This window comes from Typopeltis vanoorti, chromosome 15, assembly GCF_054136105.1.
Source record: "Typopeltis vanoorti isolate ZY-2024b chromosome 15, IOZ_Tvanoo_1.0, whole genome shotgun sequence".
In the NCBI taxonomy this organism is placed as follows: Eukaryota; Metazoa; Arthropoda; class Arachnida; order Uropygi; family Thelyphonidae; genus Typopeltis; species Typopeltis vanoorti.
The window spans coordinates 109,401,223-109,422,609 of NC_143563.1; the positions used below are offsets into that span (position 1 = coordinate 109,401,223).

The 21,387-nt window shown below is 36.5% G+C and overlaps 1 protein-coding gene across 1 annotated transcript in view; it reads right to left on the minus strand.

The window, feature by feature from the left end:
- LOC150099069 (chitin synthase chs-2-like) overlaps positions 1–21,387 on the minus strand; it is a 92,600-nt gene that overhangs the window by 56,824 nt on the left and 14,389 nt on the right. Inside the window, exons 2-4 of the mRNA XM_090405806.1 lie at positions 10,123–10,237; positions 6,223–6,458; positions 1,998–2,170 (exon numbers count right to left, since the gene is read on the minus strand). Coding sequence (XP_090261932.1) covers positions 1,998–2,170; positions 6,223–6,458; positions 10,123–10,184 — 471 coding nt within the window. The 5' untranslated portion in view covers positions 10,185–10,237. The remainder of the gene's footprint in view (positions 1–1,997; positions 2,171–6,222; positions 6,459–10,122; positions 10,238–21,387) is intronic.

The window sequence follows — 21,387 nt, forward strand, 5'->3', positions numbered from 1 at the left end:
CTTTTAACCAGCACATCAGGACTACGTGTGAAAAGGCATCTAAAGCCATCGCCCAGATCTACCCCCTAATTAACAGGAACAGCAAGCTAAATATCAGAATCAAATTGCTCTTATACCAGCAGACGATTCGTCCATAATCACTTACGCCTCTCCAGGGTGGAGAGGCGTAAGCGATTGGAGCCATACCTCCTATAGTAATTTGCTCAAACTGCAACGTGTACAAAACAAGTGCTTACGAATGATTCTAAACGCTCCATGATTCGTCAGAGAAAACCAACTTCATCGAGATACAAATGTTCCTTATATCTTTTCTTTCCCACAATCTTTAGCAACAAAGTTTTTTTCCTAAAAACGTCCATACAGCTCAATGATCTGGTCCAGCAAGCTGTAACCTACGATGCAACGGATCTATTCAAACATAAAAACCAAAAGCCATTTTAATTTCCCGTAGTGATACATAATCTTCATGCCCGTTCAGGGCGAGCAAACTGCTCATAAAATTTTTCCCTTCACTGTATCCCTAACAGATAGCAGGGAATATGAAAAGCATCTGCTTCATCCCTAAAGCCATTAATGTCAATAGCCAATTTGACCCGCTGCGCCATCTGTACGTGTTTTCAAATGGCTCAAAGGCGTATATATTTGTGACTGCACACCCGCTCCATTAACGCGAATGTGGTGCAAAGCTTACACGTCGAAAAGTATCCTCTTCATGAAGCATTAGTATATTGCGTTTAATTTTAGGAATTACGTGAAGCCAGGAAACAATGAAGGTAATATAATCTTCAACGGGAATAAATGCAAAAATATATCGGTGATATTGATGTTCCATGAATGTGTACCACACACCTAGCACACCCTGAATATTCGCCCTTGATGTGTGTGTGTGTGTGTGTGTGTGTGTTTAATTTATTTTTTTTACATAATCCGAAACTCTGCTCTAGACGCCAAACATGGAAATTTTTCAACCCACTTCAGGCCTCGATTAAGGGAAAAGGGGGGGGGGGAGGTATGAAATCATCAACATCTATATGTAAATAGCCTAGTGGTCGTAAAGATACTTCATGTGCAAACTTTGTTTGTTCCCTTGAATAAAGGATTCAACAAGAAATTAATTGCCCACGGCGGGATTCGAACCAGCAGTCTTTTGGCTGGAGAGCGGATACTTAGCCATAGAAAGTTTTTCATTTGTTCTCGGCTAGTTTAATTGAAAACTAGCCGAGAACAAATGAAAAACTTTCTATGGCTAAGTATCCGCTCTCCAGTCAAAAGACTGCGAGTTCGAATCCCGCCGTGGGCATGGATGTTTGTAACTTTCTGTGAAAATACTAGTAGTGGTGGTAGTAGGCGGTAGATGGCGATGGTGTAGTTGCTGTTCGTTGCAGTTGGTGGATTGAGTAGTGGAGACAGAGAGTTGTAGAGTAGGTGCCCTCCCTCGATGAGTCTTTGGACTCCCTAAAGGTGTCAAATAATAATAATAATAATAAATTCATCATTCCTTGAAGTCTTGTTTGATATCATTCTGTAATCTCGTTAACCCGCAGATAATGTTCTAGGTAATGTTTTTAATACTCCACCACTATTCGGTCAACAGCACGGCAGGTAAAGTTCTTTAAACCGTGCAAATCAGGCTCTCATTAGATCAACAAGAGACATCAGCATGTTCACAACTGGCTGTAAGCTTTCTGATACGCGAGATTATCACTTTTTAATTATCTTTTAGTTTCATTATTTTTTCCTTTCATGAATCAACAGTTTAATTTCTTTTAATTAATTAAACTAAACACACATGATATTTTTATTTTTAATTAACTTTTCTACTGGAAAGTTCCCACTTATTCATTCCTACTCTAAATACGGCTAACAAACACGTCAGCGAGCCACGCCTTACTAGTAAGGAATGTAGGTCCTAAATTAATGCGAGTTTAAGACTCCTGGCCTACGTTAAAGTTTTATGAACGACTGGTCATCTTATAAAAAAATTGCTTCATACTTACCAACATAAAAGTTCCTGGTTTTGGCATCACAAACGATTTAAAAATGCATATCCTCAGAGAACGCAGGAAAACTAGGGATTCTGGTATTAAGATAATAAAAATTAGCGCCCACATCCATGCAGCTCTGTCTTGATCAGTAAGGGTGAATGCATAATTTCTGTCACCATTGAGTACTTAAAAAAATAAACAAAAAGCCATTAAAATTTAATAAAATAATAATAAATATTAAATAATAAAAACAATTACTACAGAAATGAAATCTTAAATGCTAGGGTAATAACAGAAAACAATGGAAGTTCGCAAATAAATTAATCGGCAATGACATGCTGCAAAAACAAATCATTCGTACACTTGAAAATGTTCATGATAATATAGTAAACGAGCAAAAAAGAATAGCTGAAGAATTCAATAATCATTTTAACACTGTCAGCGGAAACCACTCCTGTGAATTACACTGCTAACTTAACTAGAATGCATGTTTCCTCCACTTCTGAAAATAAAATGAAAAGTAATAGCTAAACCTAACCTGAAAACAACTTAACCCGATAAAACTAAAATCCAAGAGTTAATATTTTTCCAACAGACTTAATGATTAGAATCAAACTGCATTTTCCACAGCAACAGCAAACATATTCATTCTTATGAATGGAATTGTGAAATCTTTGGGGAAAGGAGCATCCAGAGTAGCAATCCTTTTAAATTAAAAAAAAAAAAAAATCCGCTAAAGCTTTTATTCTCCTATAGAGAGTAAGCGAGGTCGTTTTGGCTGTGTCTAACTTTTGGAGACTGGGTGGGCATCCAGTGAAAAGACTGCAGGCAAAGTCGCCATCTCGTGGTCTCTAACACAATATACGTATTGTCTGAAATAGTGTGGTTCTCCGATTGATTTTAAGGGCGAAACACCCGCTTGCCTATGTCAGAGATCAACTAACTCGGGAAGCGGTCGAAGAATGGCTTAGAAAGCGTTCCTCTAATCGGTGACTAGAATTGAACTTGGGTTTTTCTTCGGGCGGCCTAGCGCTGTGTATGCAAAATTCAGGATGACAAGATCAATCATCAGAAGGCCTAACATCATCGAAGAACGAGTCAAAAACAATGGATCGGGATTGCGTCATGAAATCATGGAATTAATTATTTAAATTAAGGGGATATTAAATCCTACATTGTTTTAAAACGGAATGAGAAACTCAAAGATCGGAATCAAAGAGTTTCATGCCGAATATAGTAACTACAAAAGTATCGGCGACTACTAGCGTGAGCTAAAGCACGTAGTTCAAGTACGTAGTACAAACTAGGGCAACTCGTAGCAAAGACGGAGAAAGTTCTGATCGCTATTCTTAGTATTTCTCATAATGTAAAACCCATCTCCTAGGAGATGTATGATGTTATACGTTATGGTGGGAGGTCATTATTTAAATTAAGGGGATTTAATATCCCCTTATTAAATGTTTACATCGCCGAAATGAAGCCTATTGGCTCTTTATTTTAAATAATGGAATTATTTTTTAAAAAAAAAAGGAAAGAAAAAGGCAAGGATCATAATATAATAGGAAATTAAAGAAATAACTCAGAAACGTGAGTAATGTCGTAGGTGTCAGGTTTAGCTGACATTTCCTCCAACTAGGGAAGATTATCAGGCACCAATGCTTTCCAGGGTCCCGTTTGTGGAATCAGGCCATACCACGAAGGTGGAGTTGATTGGGAAAGGCTACAAATTGCACATCAGGATATACTTGCGCATTTTCTATTTAAATTTATCGAATCACTGGGACTATTTTGAGGACAAAATCAGATAAAACAAAATTGCATGCGGCTTTTGAAAAACGGCGTGGTGTTAAATACTGACAACGAATGGTGTCAAGTACGCAACAATGTTATTACGAAACGAACTTTTCTGCCGGCGATTATTTCCTTGTCGGTTTGTTATCGAATGGGCGATAAGAATGAAAATGCAACTACTTCCCTATATTCATTGATTTGTCGAAAACTTAATCACTTCATAGGCAAATTTATTTGAATCCAATCCACAGAAAAAAGCTTGTAAAATTATCGCACATTTGGTGTCGTAAAGGTCTGACAACAAACCAAACATGCTACTTTTGCAAACTATTTGAGGCCTCCAGTAAACAAGTCGATGGTCTTACAGCGGACGAAGAAAACGGCCCACCACCTACACCCAATAAGCATCCATCGCAGTGGGATCGAGTGGGTTGTTTTCTCGTGAACTTTTGTGGCATTCATTTGAAAGCCGTTTCGAAATATCCACATAGGAAAATAAGATCACGTTTCACGTTCTTTATGGAACGCTTCTTCAACAGGGGAAAAAAAGTATAAAATGGTATCATACTTAAAGAAAACGAATCGAACAGCGGTTGCAGGGCATAACTCTTGTATCACATAACAAATATTTGAAAAACAGAGTACTTCGTGTGCTCTTCGCTTGTTATGGCAAGCGCGTCCCTGGCTTATGTTTATTTCCTTCCCGACATCTTGGGCGTATTCTGCCATGGGAAAAACGGGTGAAACATACCGAGAGAAAAAAATGAATAGGATGAACATGATGTCGAGAAGTTGACAGGATGTAAATTTTCCACTTTTCGAAGTCAGTTCTGAATATGTAAATAAAAAATATATAACGCAACTGACTTTCGTCGAAATCTCACTTCTTTTTTTCGAGAAGAAAAGGAAGTGAGATTTCGATGAAAGTCAGTTGCGTTATGCTCGATTCTTATACAGACTTGGCGCACTTTCGGAATATACTAAATGAAGTGATACAGAAATCGTAAAGAGGAATTCTGTATTCTATGCTATACGGAATTCTTACAATGATAGACAACAAGTCGATGAGAGTGACTGTTGCTACATGGGGAAGAGGAGTCGACCTCAACACCACAGCGTGATCTCAGCTGCTTTGGTTCCCCACAGAATACTCAGAAGAATCATTAACGAAAATATCGAGTGTTTGAAGATTAGTTAAATATAATGTCAACAATTTTTGTGAGCCATTAGAAGTGTCTTCACGTTTCTTCCTCCTTTATTCGTGCAGTTGTTTTTTTTTTTTTTTTTTTTACATTGGAGCTTTAGAACTGTGAATATTAACATTTCCAAGGAAAATTAATTATTAAGAAAACTGGAATGGATAAAAAAAAATCAGCATTTGGAGAAAGAAACTTTTCAAACAAATGGCATTAGAAGAGCAATGCAGACGATAAACGAATTTCCGAGAAAATGGCAGAGATTTTAATCAACAGAAAAGAGGATCGGATGAGGAAAAAACTATTAACGTCGGCGACGACATCTGCTGTAAAAATACGAGAATCCATATTGTTGTGCTATCATTCTGGTTTAGTTTGGGCCATCACTGCTTGTATAGGCGATACAGGATAAGTTATAATTGTGGAGGATGCGTTTTTAGCACAAATGAATATTTTCTCGATCTTCTTATGGCGAATGATCAGGAGAAGCATGCGGTAGGTAGTGTTTGGGAATAGCGGGAGATTTGCCCTGATCGTCTAAACTAGAGTGAGGAAAAGCCTGATTCCAAAAAGTCTGCCTTCCCTTAGATGTTATGGTGAGAGAGAAAAGAGAGAGAGACAGAAATGGAGTAGTAGCTTTGCCCATCGGCCTCGGCAACGACCAGAAAGTTCGACTGTCATTGGAGCAGACAGTAAGATTACTGCATTTCCGAGCTGAATGAGAAACTGGAATTTTTGACTTGAGCCATTGAATGGATGCTGAATTTTTGTTACTTTGGCCGATTTGTTAGAGAACTAGGGCTTTGACAGAAGTCCTGGAGTTGCAGTGGAGATAAGGATTTGTTCAGAACAGGCGTTCAGTTCAGGAAGAGAAAACAAAATGAGACTGGGCATAGAAATCTTCCCGATGTGCGGCATTATTACAAATGAACCATATTTTAATGAGAGCATCAACAGAGGAGCGCATTACTGTTATACAATTCTGGCAATCTCAGTGTAAATGGAACCGCAGTGACTATTTTTATTGAAGCAAGTCTTGAAAAGCATCGATTTGATTTTTTTAAAAAAGGTAAGGCTTTTATTAAAATTTCTATTTTATGTAAATTTCCGAATATCCTAGATAAGTGTTTACTATTATCACTTCTTTCAAATGTTACACTTAAAGCGAGCTATTAACAATTAAAAAAATAAGCTGATTTCAAAACACTGTTTATTAAAAACTGCCGAAATGCTTCGTAGCTGCTACTTACTTAAATCGCTGCTGCAGAACGGAAGACACGGGGACCTTTTGATGAGAGCAGTTATAAAGAATACGGTGGTTTTCGAAACTGTGCAGCATGCCAGCAACGCTACAAATGTGAAAATGTAGACCAACACTTTCAATATTTTAATTCCGGTTTCAAACGACTTCGTACTGAAAGTCTCGTCATCATCTTCGGGCGGCAACTCACGAAATGCGTCCCACTTTTTAGTAGCATCTTCGTCACTAGAGGTGGGGAAAAGAAAGCACAGAGCATATAAGCACACCAGTGGCAGGATTCTTTTCAGTAGTTCAGAATCTGAGAAAAAGTTAACAGCTTAGACGAGCGCGCATTTTCCTATTAAACAAAATCGACAAGTTTCGCACCGATGAAACAGACCGAGTAGGAGCATCGAAGGCAATCCTTCGCACGTTCAGATCTTGTTAGCAATCTCATTTAGGGATCCAAATGGCATTTCTAACGAGAGAAAAGTGACGAGTCTGTTTCATGGGGGCAAATTTCTTCATATTTTGATTTCTTTAGTTAGTCGATAAACGCTCCCGTTCAGCACCATTAAGCAGTGCCATAACGCGGGCGTGGCGAAAGAGGCACCCGCCACGGGCGCAAAACGTAAAAAATAAAAATAAATAAATAGATATAAAAGTCCGCTATTTTATATTGTATTTCTAAATTTCGGCAATACGCCGCTTTAGACACACAAATTCTGCAACTCATTTTGATGGGGTTAATAGGAAGTATTTAACATATTGCATTTAGTAAAATTTAACTTGTTACATTTAAATTTTTCAAATTTTTGTCATTTTTGGGTTACGGGGGCACAAGTTAGACACTTGCCACAGACACTTCATACCCTCGTTACTGTACTGCCATTAAGTTTTGAAATGGGAAAATTACAAATGTTTAAGTTTTACTGTTTGTAATCGCTTAACGTGTTTAGGCATGGCAATCAATATACAAAAGGACGTGTGCTGTGCAATATCCATCTGCCTCCATATACAGTATATAAGGGCCTTAGTCGAGAAGTTACTTCACGCGCAAACTTTGTTTATTCAACACTTGGGTAGGATTAAAACAAGAACATAATTTACTTTTAGCTATGCCATCTGGAAGTCAGTTTAAACTAGAGTTGTCCTTTCGTATGGAATTACGGTGAATAGGAACAGTCCCTGAAGCTGAAAATATTCATTTAACTTTTATTATGAATATTTTCACTATTCTTCCCGAAGCCAGTGCGCCGGACCTAAAATAACAGGTGCATTTGCTTGCTGTATTTCTTTTGCACGAATCCGAGGATATTTCTTTGCTGCGCAAAATTTACGAGGATCCATGATGAAATTCATTGCATAATCATAACGTTTAAGCTTCTTATGTTCCACTTGCATGTTTGAGGATGCACGCAATATTCACTGAGTTGCCTCATTCCTAATTTTTCTGGAATATAAACTTTCGAAGTGAAAGTTAGTGATGCTAATAACGAATTAGCAGATTCCTCCAACAGTTTTTCGAGCATCTGTACCTCACTGGAGACCCTCTTCTTTAACGAACTGAACAGTACTGGTTGCCCAAGCGCCACGAAACCTTCCTCGGCCAATCACCTCCTACGACATACATTCTCGCATGTTCATAACAAACAACGCGTGCGAAATAAAAAAGAAATATAAAAGTTTTCGATTTCTCTCGTACTCCTTCGCACCTTGGATTTCTGTTCAATGCTACTATTCGCGAGCTTCCTTTGTCTTTATAGGAATCATCCCATGGAAGACGAAAACTGACGCTATTGTTTTTTTTTTTTTTAGTTTCTGCTGCATATTTAAACTTTCTCTTAATTCCTAAAAAAACGAAAGTGCAAGAAATTCTTTGCTTTATCCAGTTAAAGTCCAGTTTCTCTTTAAGGGAGGAAAGAACTCTACCAGCTCCGACTAAAGGCGGCTAGTTCTACCTGGGGGGAAAGGGTACAGACAACATTTCTGATGTCCTCATCGAAATTCGAATCAATTATTGCCTTATTATTAGCTCAAATATAAAAAAAATCCTCGCAGATTCTTGAGCATACAATCGCGCGCTGTTGTAAATACATTTTCAATCAACCAACATGTGCAATTACACTGGTTAAATGCATCCAGTTTATCAACACTCATTCTCGGTTCCGATTCGACATTTTTCGTGATAATCCCCTCCTGTGAAAGGTTGTAAACGTATCGCGCATTTGTAGTACAGTAGGTGAACACACAATAAGCAGGATGTGGCTTCGCATCAGACGATGAAATTCATTTCCCGCCCCAAGATTCACAAACATCCATGCCTCTGTGGGATTCGAACCAACACCCTGTGGTGGAAAGCATTCGGTCAAGCAAGTAGAAGGACTGAAAATTTGTCCTACTAACTCACCGTCATTTATCCATGACGGGGCAGTACTATGGATGAAACGTAGTTAAGCAGCAAAAGCTAATATCCCAGGAACTACAATGGTGCATAAAAGGAGTGGCCACACTTTTCTTTATTGTATTTAATCTGAACAGTTAACGGCGCACACACACACACTATACCAGAGGCTTCAGTCTTTCGTGGATGAGGTTGTATATTAAAATAAACGAGGTTGTGCAACAATCAAGAGATTTTCGACTCCAATCCTAAGAAAGATGTGTTGAGAAAGTATTTCCACTTAGTTACAAAAAGTACAAATTACACTAAAACGGAAATTATATTTTTTGCTAATCCATTACCAAAGTGCAAGCAAGCAATGTTTGGGAGTATAATTGGCATAATTTACGTTATAAACAAACAAGAACTTTCTCTGATCCCGAGTAATTTAATAATGCAGTGACACACCATTTTACTACTTGTACATGGAAAATATATTATTTCTGCGTTGATTTAATCTTTGGTATCTTCCTGAATCCAGCTTCCAATGATAAGACCTAAATAACGGTCGTTTGAGCAATGCTCCTTCACATAATGCATAGACAAGTCCAAAAGGAAGTGTGATGTGCATTACTGGATAGAGGCAACGGATATGAAGTCAAAGCCCCTTGTCGCGAAGATATTTCAGGCGTAAAAGATTAACACGAGAATATAATTCCTTGTCTAGTATAAGATATACTGTATATCTGTCTCTGTCAAAAGATCAGCAAACGAAAAATTGCAGACGGTGTACAGATTTATCACAACCATTTTGGGAAATTTTGTCACTGCAATAAATGCTTGTTACGGTTAATAATGTATTTGGGGAATGTATTATATCTGTTGATTGTGTAAGTGTTTTAGTGGGTCGTTTGCCTGTTTTGAGGGGAAAACCTAATACCTCGGTATGAGACGCGATAACCGATCTTCAGATATAAACACCTTACAAAGGTTCGCGTCCTAAATGGGATTCGAACCTAGGTTTCCTTGGGTGTTGCACCCCTTTAAAGAGGCGAAATTTTCCCAAGAGTCAACAGACTGTATATTTGCCTTTTTATTAGTGCTCTTCATTAAAGATTTCAGAGACCTGACAGCTGTTTAGAAATACTAACTTCCAAAAGAGGAACTGAAACTCTCGCAGCGGCCGGTGTTTGAAAAACGGCATATGTTTTGTTATTAAACTCTCGGTAGGTGTATAAATCGTGATTAATAAAAAAAAATGAGCCTAAACATGCGTGCGAGGAATCTTACTAAAAGGAATAACAACAGATATATATTAGTATGCGTTTTATGGTAGTCAATTTATTTATAATTTATTTATAATATATTTATAAATATGTTATAAATAAATGTAAATACGTGTATATATCAACCAACACGAAAGGTTGAAAATTCTACAGCAGATCAGTGCCGTCGGGGGACGCAATCTAAAAATACTTTTACATTAATATGCGGGTATCGTAGTGCTGAGAGCAAAGCATTACTTACCCTTCTCCATTGAGGAGAGGAGAACCATCATCTGCCTCTACAACATAGTCTTGCATATCCATCTCGCCTTGATCCTGAAGTGGAGGTTAATATCAGCTAACAATAGCTAACCAATCTGCAAATCAACACAAAAACATCAAACATTTAGTACTCTGAAAATATGCAGCAGGAAGTTTAAATAAACCATTAAGTTGATTCAATTAGACTGAAAGTCATTAACTTAATAGAAAAAAAAATAGAGCTCTTGTCAACAGAATTACGTTTGATGGAGGAGAAGACGTTTTGTCATTAACTTTGTCTGTGGATAAAAGATTAAAAATAATGCAATTATTACTGGAATGTTCCTTTTAGAAAACTAGAAATAATAAAGCTGGTAACTATTGGAAAACAATACGTATTGGTTCATTTATTAATCCGTTTAATACTGAATAATTTATCAGTACATTATTTTCCGAAATTTGCTATTATCACGTTTCTATTCCACAAGCTTCCAACGCCTCCGTGTCCGTGAAGAGTTTGATGCGATTCCTTACAATTGGCTTAAACGTCTGAAAACCACGAAGTGTTAATATTAGCGCAACTTACAAGAAATAAAATATCAGTATGGTTATTTTCACAATGAATTTCTGCCGCTTCTTCAAATTAATCAAAATATAAAGCCACACATATAAAAAAAAAAAAAATTAAAAATTTTGATAGAAGGACCGTGTTGTCTCAAGACGATAACTAAAACAGAAAATCAACGCCAAAGTGTATCTATACATTTTTTTTTTTTAAATATTTCGTTTGTAATAATTCCTAACGTTCATTTTTTGTCTAAAATTTATGCATGCTACTGCTTAGATTGTGGATCGAGAAATACTGCGGCGTGCAATAGTGCTCGCTTGCATCGAAGTCATACAATCGGGAAAAACGGCAAAGGGCAATTTTACCCAAAGCAACACACTTGAGATTTAACTGAAACATGAATGAAACTGAAATGTGGCAGCATCATTTTTGAAGTCAAACTAAATACCCAAGCAGGAACTGGTTATGAGAGCTTGATGGTGGGGAGGGTGGAATGTGCGGAACAATCGCCGAAGGATTATATTACACGTGTGGAAATCTAGCTTGACTTTTGGCAAGCGCTGAGCTGACCTGTCCCGAAATACCCGCATATCACTATCGTCAATGCCGCATCAATTAATAATGATGGGTATTTGAGTATTTCTCGGTAAGTCAGGAAATAGCCAAATTCTCCAATATATTCATGAAGAAAAAAAAAAAAAAAAAAAAAAAACGTTTAGAAGAAAATACTGCACGTTTTTATTTAAAAAAAACTCCATAAACATTAAATCGTGTAACATTTTCAAATTTTGCTTAAATAAATGAGTTTATTATTTAATTTTTTTAAGTACCACTTCGGTGTGGTATTGTCCCGAGTTCAGCATTTCATCTGTATCTTCACTGCAGACTTCTTAGAGTCAGCGGGTTTGTTGTTCCCACCCTTTTCAAAGTTCGAACCTTCACTCGTCAGAATTTATTTCAAACTCCTTTCGGATTGGATTCGACGAGTTAAATTCTAAAGATCGCTAAATGTTTTACAGTTATTGAAATAACTGAAAATATAATACATGTGTGTGTAAAAATGTTGATAAAAGGCATCCAAGTGCTCAATTTTCGTCAAAAATTGAATCAGATCGTTGAACTACCTTCCTAATCAACTGACTCAATCCGGTCACAATAAATCAAATCAACAATTTAAAAAAAAACGCAAACATGTATATAATATTTTGCGGCATTTAAGTCGTTTATTGGGTAAAAAATAGACTACGTTGTTTCAGTTATTAGAATTAAATACTTTATTCTAGGTTGGACGTTGTGGTCTCAGTCAGTCAGCAAGCCTGCCGTTGAAGGATCCGTATCTCGATAGCCTCGCTTCTGTGACATGTTTCATAAATTCATAATGGAAAATTTACACCAGTCGTAAAAGCGAGGGGAGGGATAAAGTGTTGTGTACGAGGGGTGAATTCTCCATGTTTGCTATGCTTGCTGCGCAAGCTCATTACTTGAGAAAGAAGTAATATTTATTTGTTAATAAATGCATTCATTTATAAGCATTCCATTCAGGCTTTTATTTTTGTAGACAGAAGACGTCTTAAGCTTGCGCGGCAATAATTGAGCTTTGCGTTGTGTATCGAAGACCGATCCTTGCTCGTCTAGTCAAAGCTACCTTGGCTTGCTCGGTTGAAGGAGCTTACAGGTCCTCGCAGCAGCAGCACTGGGTTTTCATGCGCGACCATAGCCATTTCACGTCGTCTCACTCTGTTACTTAAACCCAGGCCATACGATGTCAACGTAGCTCTAGCTAGTGAGCTTCAGCAGCCTTTACAAGTGTGCGTGTTGCTTGGGAAAATTAAGTTACAACCAACTTTTTATGACGATGTTATTGACTTCATAGAAGAACCGTAAGGTAGAATTTGTATTCAAGTAGCTAAATTGAAAAAGATAGAATATCATTTGTAAAATAAATGTTGTATTTGTATGATTAAATGTAAATACATTTCTAAATATATACAGTAGTTTTAAATGGTCAGTAATTCATTATTCCGCTAGACTTTAATCACACCTCTCACTCCCTGAATAACAAGAGCAAGCGTGAATTTCAAGACCAGCATTTGCCCTGTTGTCTACTGTATTTCTTTTTAAACATCGAAAATACTACCACCATAACGTGTCTGAGAGTATGTCCGTCCTATAGACTGATAATAAAAACATCCATCTCTTCTTTTCATGCATCTCACGAAATTATTTTTCTTTATCATCGTCCGGATAGTAGGATTTAACAGAACGATACATCGCACGCTTTCTTAAGTAGAATACAATAACTACCGTCATTTTTTCTTTTTTTTTTAAATTTTGAACTGATATCGAGTGCAATCAGTTATTATAAAAGCACACTTTCAATGTCATTAAAAATAATGGGAATTATTTTCTTGTTGTCCCTCTCTATGTATAAAACAGTTCAGATTGAAAAATAGGTGTGAGTAATGTGACGACACATTACTCGCAACTATGACAACGACATCTTCTACTTATGAGGCAAAGCAGTCAGTGTGTGTCCCATAGTAAATAGAGGTGTCGCACAGTGGTTAATCCCATTCTGAGGGTCTGTTTAAGCACGCATTTCTCTGACTGCTTTATTTTTGTTGGACGGAAAACTCGTGTTTTAGGGAAGAAAAAAAAAACTTACCTAACAGTGGCAGAACAAGCTAAACGAGAATGCATTAAAAGGTCCACCTAGAAACAATAAACGAGATAATCGTTATTTCCAATGACAGATAATTACCGCTTATCCCTGTGACTTGACTGTAATGCTATTCATTGATAACTGACCTAATAATATTCATGAAAGCAGTCAAGGCTTGATAACGTTTCTATAGGTTACCCTCCCCTCGATATCTTTCCTTCAATATTATTCTTCCCCTTCTTAGATAAATATTTATCGAAACAGTCTAGATTTATGTAGACCAACCTTCAATCATTTTTATGTTGCGGCCCACTTAACTGAGTTCATGAGGATGCTGGATTGGTGTCTCTTCTCACAAAAGTTATGCATTTTAATAATTGAAACTAGTGGTTGTTGGAAATTACAGCTGAAAAACTAAACGCTATGAGGTGCATTATGGCTGATCATTGCATGTGTTCTAGCCTTCTGCGGGATGAAAATTCGCAGTTTCCGGGAGGAAAATCGAAACTAATTAAAAACTAATCAAACAAAAGCAAACTAAACATTCTCAGACTAAATCTATTATTCTGACGCCTTCTGCTTCCAAAAAATCTTCGGTCTCAATAACTTTCATTTTTAACCGGTTATAAGAGTAATTAAAAAGAAAAAAAAACACTAAAAACATAAGTAATAATTAATTGAAGAAAAAATGAAGCAGGACAAAGTGGGATTTAATAATTATTTTTCCAGGTAGGAATCTTCGTTCATTGTTGACCCGACAATTTCCAGCGCCCTTGAGGTATGACATGCCAATATTCTGTCGCACACCAGCTCGAATCTCCATACAGCTATCATGCAAGTCATTCTAGTTGTTTACCTTCTGAAAACTAAAGTTTCTCATGCTAAATCTATTATTCTTCTGCTTTATGCTTCCAAAAATCTTCGGTCTCAATAACTTTCATTTTTAACCGGTTATATTATATTCCAAGGAAAATATCTTCCACACACCTGTATATTCAACATTTAGACATCATGTGTTAAGCCAGGAGTGCCAAACATACGGTCCACGGTCATGTTCAATCCGGCCCGCAGCTCAATTTAATAAAAAAAAAATTATTTTCTCATTTTAAATTATTCTGTTAAGATATACTTATAGAGGTTAAGCCCTAAACAGTTTATCTTTAACCCTTAACGGTTAAGGGTTAAAGATAAACTGTTTAAGGCTTAACTTTTCGCTGCGTTAGTATATATGAAAAAAAAAAAAATGAACAGCCTATATTTCTACCCACTGCAGGGTGAAAGTTTGGGTCTACTACTCCCATAGTGACCCAGTCCATATTGGAAGAGTGGACAATCACAAACATCCATGCCTACGCGAGATTCGAACCGGCAGCCTTTTGGCTGGAGAGCGGATACGCTAATCGGCCAACCAGCAAGGCAAATAAGTAAGTATATATACTTGTCAGTGACAGTGTAGTGCTTTCTAAAGATAAGTTTAGTTTTACAAAGTATTTCATGTAAATAAATATGAAATGGGTTTTTAGGAATAATTCTCCTTATCCGGCCAGCGAGATCTAGTTTGTGCTTCAATCCAGCCAGCAAAGCCAAACGAGTTCGACACCTCCGTGTTAAGCAGTACTGACAGGCGCACCTTCCTGATTACGACCCTTGGCTCGAGTATCTCTCCCGAAGACTTCGCATTCCAATCCCATTGTAACAGCATAAATGAAAGCGAGATTATGTGCCAAGTGGCCACAAAATCCTCTCAAGCAAGTGCATCCTTAGTTACTCTTGCTTGTAAGAAAGGGAGGGGAAAACAATTTTAACTTGTTCTTTTTCAGGAAATCATACTTTTGCTGTTGGTTCTTCCTGTTAATTGTCAACACAAATTTCACCTTCCCAACCTATATTTGTGCATTGGAAATACATAACACTCTGCTTCAGATATTTCACTAACATCGGATAAGAGTAAACGTAACGCAAGTTCATGTAATGTATAATATTTCGTGCTTTTTTTTTTTTTTTTTTTTACATAAATGCAGCTTAAGTTTCATTAAAATGACAAGTTCCTTACCGCTTGTTCTCCTCGAAGTCCTTATACAATACTTACATAACAAGTGAATTATGATCACTTAATGGAACACGCAATCTACCTACTTACTGCAGCAAAAAGCTGCGCATACCAATTAGATTAGCATAGTGTAAGTGGGCACACGATTGTGTAAACCAAACGAGTATTAGAGATGCAATCGTGGGGAAAAAAATGGAACAATATCAAGAAAGTTCGAAAAAAGGAAGAAAAAGCATAATCGTTGGGTATACCTTCTCGGCTGCATACATTCTCGATTGCTCACGACCACTGGGACCAATGCATGTACGGAATGGTGCCTAACAAACGACATAACCTCCCATAGTCAAAACGAAAGTGAATATTTGATAAGTGGAGGACGCAATGCTTCGTACGGGCTAATGAACAGATGACGCAGCTATAGTTGGCTTCGTGATAGAACACGGTGAGTGCTGGAACAAGATCCAAAATAATGCGCACTCCTCTTGACAGTACATACATGGTTCCAGAATCGAAGATCCACAAGATCATCGTCGAAATTCGATTCAAATGAGATTCAGGCTCATCGATTTCACGTGAACCCCGCTCCTCCATTTTGTGAACAGTGAAGGCACGTCTGTATTAGCACACAATCCTTACGAGATAAATATGACTTCTACTACAAATATTTCACAACAGCCATAACAGAATAGAAAATGCAGAACTGTAAGCACGCACTTCTGCTGGATTCAACTTTAACATACTTCAAATTGTAGTACAGCTTTATTAAAATAATTTTACAGACCTTTTATAATTACTTCATAAGAAGAAATTTCTTTCTGCATGTCAGTCGCTTCGGTGCTGTTTACCAATGAGCTTCCTTGTCCTCATGCTAAACTGCAACTGGAATGAATGCCATAATCTTTGTTGAAAAGATTGATAAATTATCACCTGATGTATCAATCGCCGAAAGGATTAAAATTGCAGTAGCTTGTAGAGGGGTAACTGCTTCTGGTATAACGATAAAATGACAAATGAGTCGTTCGTTATGGGCGAGTCATCGGTTTATCTGCTTCACCAACGATCGATAAGTGTTTATGAAAATACGGCCTTTGTGTCTGGTATTTTATGAGCACACACTCACCGAGATAAGTGCGCTTATCTTTATCGCATGCTGTCGGTGCTATCAAATGATTACATAATTAGTACGCTTCCAGCTCGGATTTTTGGGCGCTGGTCATGAATTCAGCACATGAACAGATTATTACGAAACCACTTCTACAATGACGTCAGGTTTGCAGTCATCGCATTCCTTTTTCACCAGCAGATTTGCAAGTTCAGTGGGCGGTTGTACGACAGCAGGTATTAAAAATGAAAATACAGCAAAGTACGCGTGCTTTGTTTACAAAGTACGCGTTAACGTACTTTATTATACGCATTAAATGAAAGAAGTAACTGCTATTTTTTAATCTTGGCCAGAAATAAGACACTAAACAAAAATATTATTCGTATATTAATTAATATTATGGCCATGCTATTTATTTTACGAAATTGTCCTGAGCATTACGAAAGTCATATGAAATTATGGCTGCTAGTAGTCCTTTATGATCCCTACACCTTTAGGCTAAAGTCCAACGGACTCTTTGGTCGGCCAAATTCATCATCATCAAATTCCTGCCATGTACCCTCAAGAGGTGTACAGGATATGATAGTACTACATGAAAAATTCACATCACCACTAACTTCCTATCTACAATTTTCCTCCAAATCCAAAAATCCTCACACACACCAGTTTATTAAATTGTTTATTATTATGAAGCAAAAAAAAAAAAAAAAAAAACAATGAACGAGCCAGATTTTTTTTTTTTTTCAGACAGAAGAGCATAGGGTATTTGTCTATTCCCACTGGGAGTGAAAATGTCCCATAAGATCTTTTTGTCCCCCACATTTTGGAATGAGACTCATTCGCATTATAGCGGCATTCAATTCGAGGAAAGATTCTCAATTTGGCCGAGTAGTCTCGATTTAAAAAAAGAAACCTTTCTCGTCTCTTTTATTCGAATAGTGCAAAAATGTAACAGCGCAATAAGAATTACATTTAAATATAAATGGAACATTTCAACTTCTTCCCACAAAACCTCGCAAATGTCCCTGTTCCGATAAAATTACCTTTTCACCCTCCACAGCGCCAGCATTTCGAACATCCGTTGAAACCATTTACTTTTTTCAAGTGATGTTGCTTGAATGAAAAATAAAACAAAAAGTTTGTTCTTATTACAAAGAACGACAGCACACGAAAAGTTTCGCATGAGTGTGACGACTTCCCTGTAATGCTGCGGGACTGAAACCTTTCGCCCGAATGGCGATTTGGCCTAATACGCAGCCAGTCAGACCGTAGCTTGTAGGAAGCGTATGTTGCCCACCCACAATGGCGTGCTATTACCCAACGTTTCGGCCACTATTTGGACTATTAATCGACAGCGAATTTCTTCGACAGTTAACTCTATTGAAAAAAAATCGCCTCGTAATTTATATAATGCTTTATTGAAGATAAAGCAATGTCACAACAGCTCAAAAACAGAAAGAAGAAATAATTACTAACCAGTTGCAGTCAGTTTCTCAACGCAAATTTTAGTATCACGACAAACTTCAAGTTCATTATTATTAGTAAGGAACACTTCATGAAATGTAGATTTGTTTAAATTTTATAAGCGAAAACGTAAACGAATCTACCGAAATATCAAGGAATGCTACACAAGGAATGATAAACAAGTCTCGAGAAGTGAAAATACAGTAAATATTAATATTTAAATAATAAAAAAAAAAGACGCCGAGCTAGCATTAGTGATAAGGGCAGACGAATATGCGAAGGATTTTAAGTGAAGAGGGAAACCGGCGCATCAGTTGTAATCTTAACATATTCATCCTAATAAACAGGGCCGACGGAAGCGGGCATTCAGAGCATGCGGGCGATGCTTCGAAGGGGGGGCACTGCCGCCGGGGAACGGTTCATAAGTTCATTTTTAAGAAACAAAATTTTTATCATAAAAACAAAAAAATTCTTAGAATGATCAATATTGAAATAAATAAGGCTAGATACACCGAATAAAAATTTTTAAAAAATTGTATACTGCCGGCTGTTTACAATTTTGCAGCGAGAGCAGGCTAAATGCTTGCCTGCAGAATCTAAAGTGAAACGGTGAACGGTTTTTATGCGCAGAAACGAATTTTCCTACAAAACATTTGTTGCTACGTAACCAGTCATATGGTACTGTAAAAATTCGATTGTAGCTTAAATATTCCAAAGCACATTACATTCGATTGTTTACTTAGGTTAAATCCCATGTGGATATTGTAAAAATAAACTTTGTTTGTCTCTAAAACAAACTGTATAGTTTGTTTTAGATGGTATTGTAAATAACACTCTGGAAGTTAACTGTTATACTGCTTTAATAAGAATATGTTAGAGTGTTAAAAACAAAGGCAATGTTTTTATCATGCATGTAATAGATCTACGTGGCGGCATTAGAAAGATTGTTATTAAAATTTGTTTGTATGAGAAAGGCTTGCAGGCTCTAAGCGTAAACATTTGCTAAGTCAGTCAGAAAGGTTTAAATAACTTTCCGATGGCCGGCAACTTACAATTAAAAGAAAGCAGAGGAGAACAAAAGGCGTGCCGAACTTGAAACTTAAGATGAAAGAATCGTACTGATTCTTTGGGGGTTGCCAAACATCATGCAAGGTCTCAGAGGAGGTATAATAAAAAGGGACTGAAGCAAACAGAAGGGGTTGCCCGGATCTAGAGATTGCTGCAGAAGTATACAGGACCCGGTTCCAGAGACGTCCAGAGAAAGACAGGAGAGGCTACCCAGTTCCAGACGCTGTCAAAGAGGAGATCAACTGATTGCGAAGTTTGATCCCGTTATGGAAAATCATGTCGAAAGGGCCCTACAAGGAAACAACAGAGTACACTATTTGAGTAAAGACAGTCAAAATGATATATTGGAAACTTTAAGTAACGCAATCAGGGATACAATTTTATTATCAATTCGAAAATCTAAATATTATTCCATAATTTTAGACTGCACACCTGATGCAAGTAAAACAGAACAAATGACCATTATTATTCGCTTTGTTTCCTGTGACAATGGAATTGTCAAGATCAGGGAAAACCTTTTAGGTTTTGCAGATGTATCAGATTCCACAGGACATGGTTTATGTACAACAATAATGGAACAACTGGAAAAATGAAATATTCCCATTGAAGACATGCGAGGTCAAGAGTATGACAATGGGGCAAATATGAAAGGGGAAAAAATATGGACTCCAAAATTTGCTTTTGAACAAAAATCCTCGAGCTTTTTACGTGCCATGTGCTGCTCATACCCTAAATTTAATCATCAACTATGCAGCCAAAGTGAATGCAGATACAATTAGTTTCTTTATAATTATTCAAGAAATATATAATTTCTTTTCATTCTCTTACAAACGTTGGGCAATCCTTTTAAAGTTCGTAAAAAATGTAACATTGAAACAGCCATCAGAAACGCGATGGGAAAGTAAAATTAATGCAATTCGTCCTCTACGATATCAGTTAGGAGAAATTTACGATGCACTTTTTGAAATTTTAAATAATGAAAATTTTAATAAAGAAACAGCATGAAGCAAACATTTTGTGCTAAAATAAAGGACTACAAATTTTTTTGCTCTCTTATAACTTGGCATGATTTACTTAACAGAATAAACCCTGTGAGTAAAATGCTTCCAAGACAAAAATATGAACATTATACTTGCTTTAGAATCTATCGAAAACTTAAAAATATTCTTACAAGAGTATCGATCAGATACAAATTTTAAAGAAGTTCTAAAAATGGCAAAAGAACTGAATTAAGAGGTGGATGGAGAACAAGAATTTAAAATTGGTAAGGAAGTTCGACGATGAAAGAAGACACGACAATTTGACTACGAGCATCATAACGAAACGCCACAATCGCCAGAAGATAAATTTAGAGTAAATGTGTTTTATACACTTTTAGACGTTGCAATGTGTTCGTTAATAGAACGTTTTGAACAACTAAAAACATATTATGATAATATCAATTTCTTGTATAGATTACTACAAATTAATAACGAAGATTTAGAAAAGAATTTTTTTATAAGAAAAAATTATGACGATTCAGAGATTTTCTTGAAGGACGGCGACAATAAAGACGTAAATGCAATAGTTTATGACGACAATATGACGAGTTATGTGCTTCCGGGATATTTTTCGAAAGGATAATTTAAATATTCAAAACCCTTTCGATATTCTTAATTTTATTGTGTCCAATAATTTATCTTTCCCTAACTTTTCAATTGATTTAAGAATACTATTAACCTTACCTGTTAGTGTAGCGAGCGTTCCTTTTCCAAGTTGAAATTGATTAAAACCTACTTAAGAACAAGTATGTCACAAAAAAGACTTGTTAGTTTGGCGTTAATAGCTATTGAAAATGATATATGTGCGGAATTAGACGTTAAGACCATTATTTCTAATTTTGTGAATATGAAATCAAGAACCCTAAAATTTTAATAAAAAATTTCAATTATATTTATGTAATTTGATTTATTGTCTGTTATTCTGTGAAGATTTTATTTTTTGAATACTTATATTAAATGGTCTAATTATTTCTGAATTCTTTTCTCGTTTTCTCATCTATTTTGAGTTTCTTTTATATATTTTCCTAAAAGATAGTTCCACTTATAAAAATTATTACAAGTTACTAAGAATTTAGTAAAATGCAAGAATTTTTTAAACTTTAGTTCAAAGAAATTTTAACTTGAATTAAAATTCATTTTAATTTCGTTAGCGATTCGGGTAGGTGAGAAGGCTATAATCCCTGTATCATTATATTCAACGATTAAAGTGAAGTGGCTTTGTCAAAATTTGCTTTAACTTTTAAGAATTTTTTGAATATTCGGGTTTTTAACGATTATCCTGCCTAGTCAACATCCCCCGGTTCGTTACATT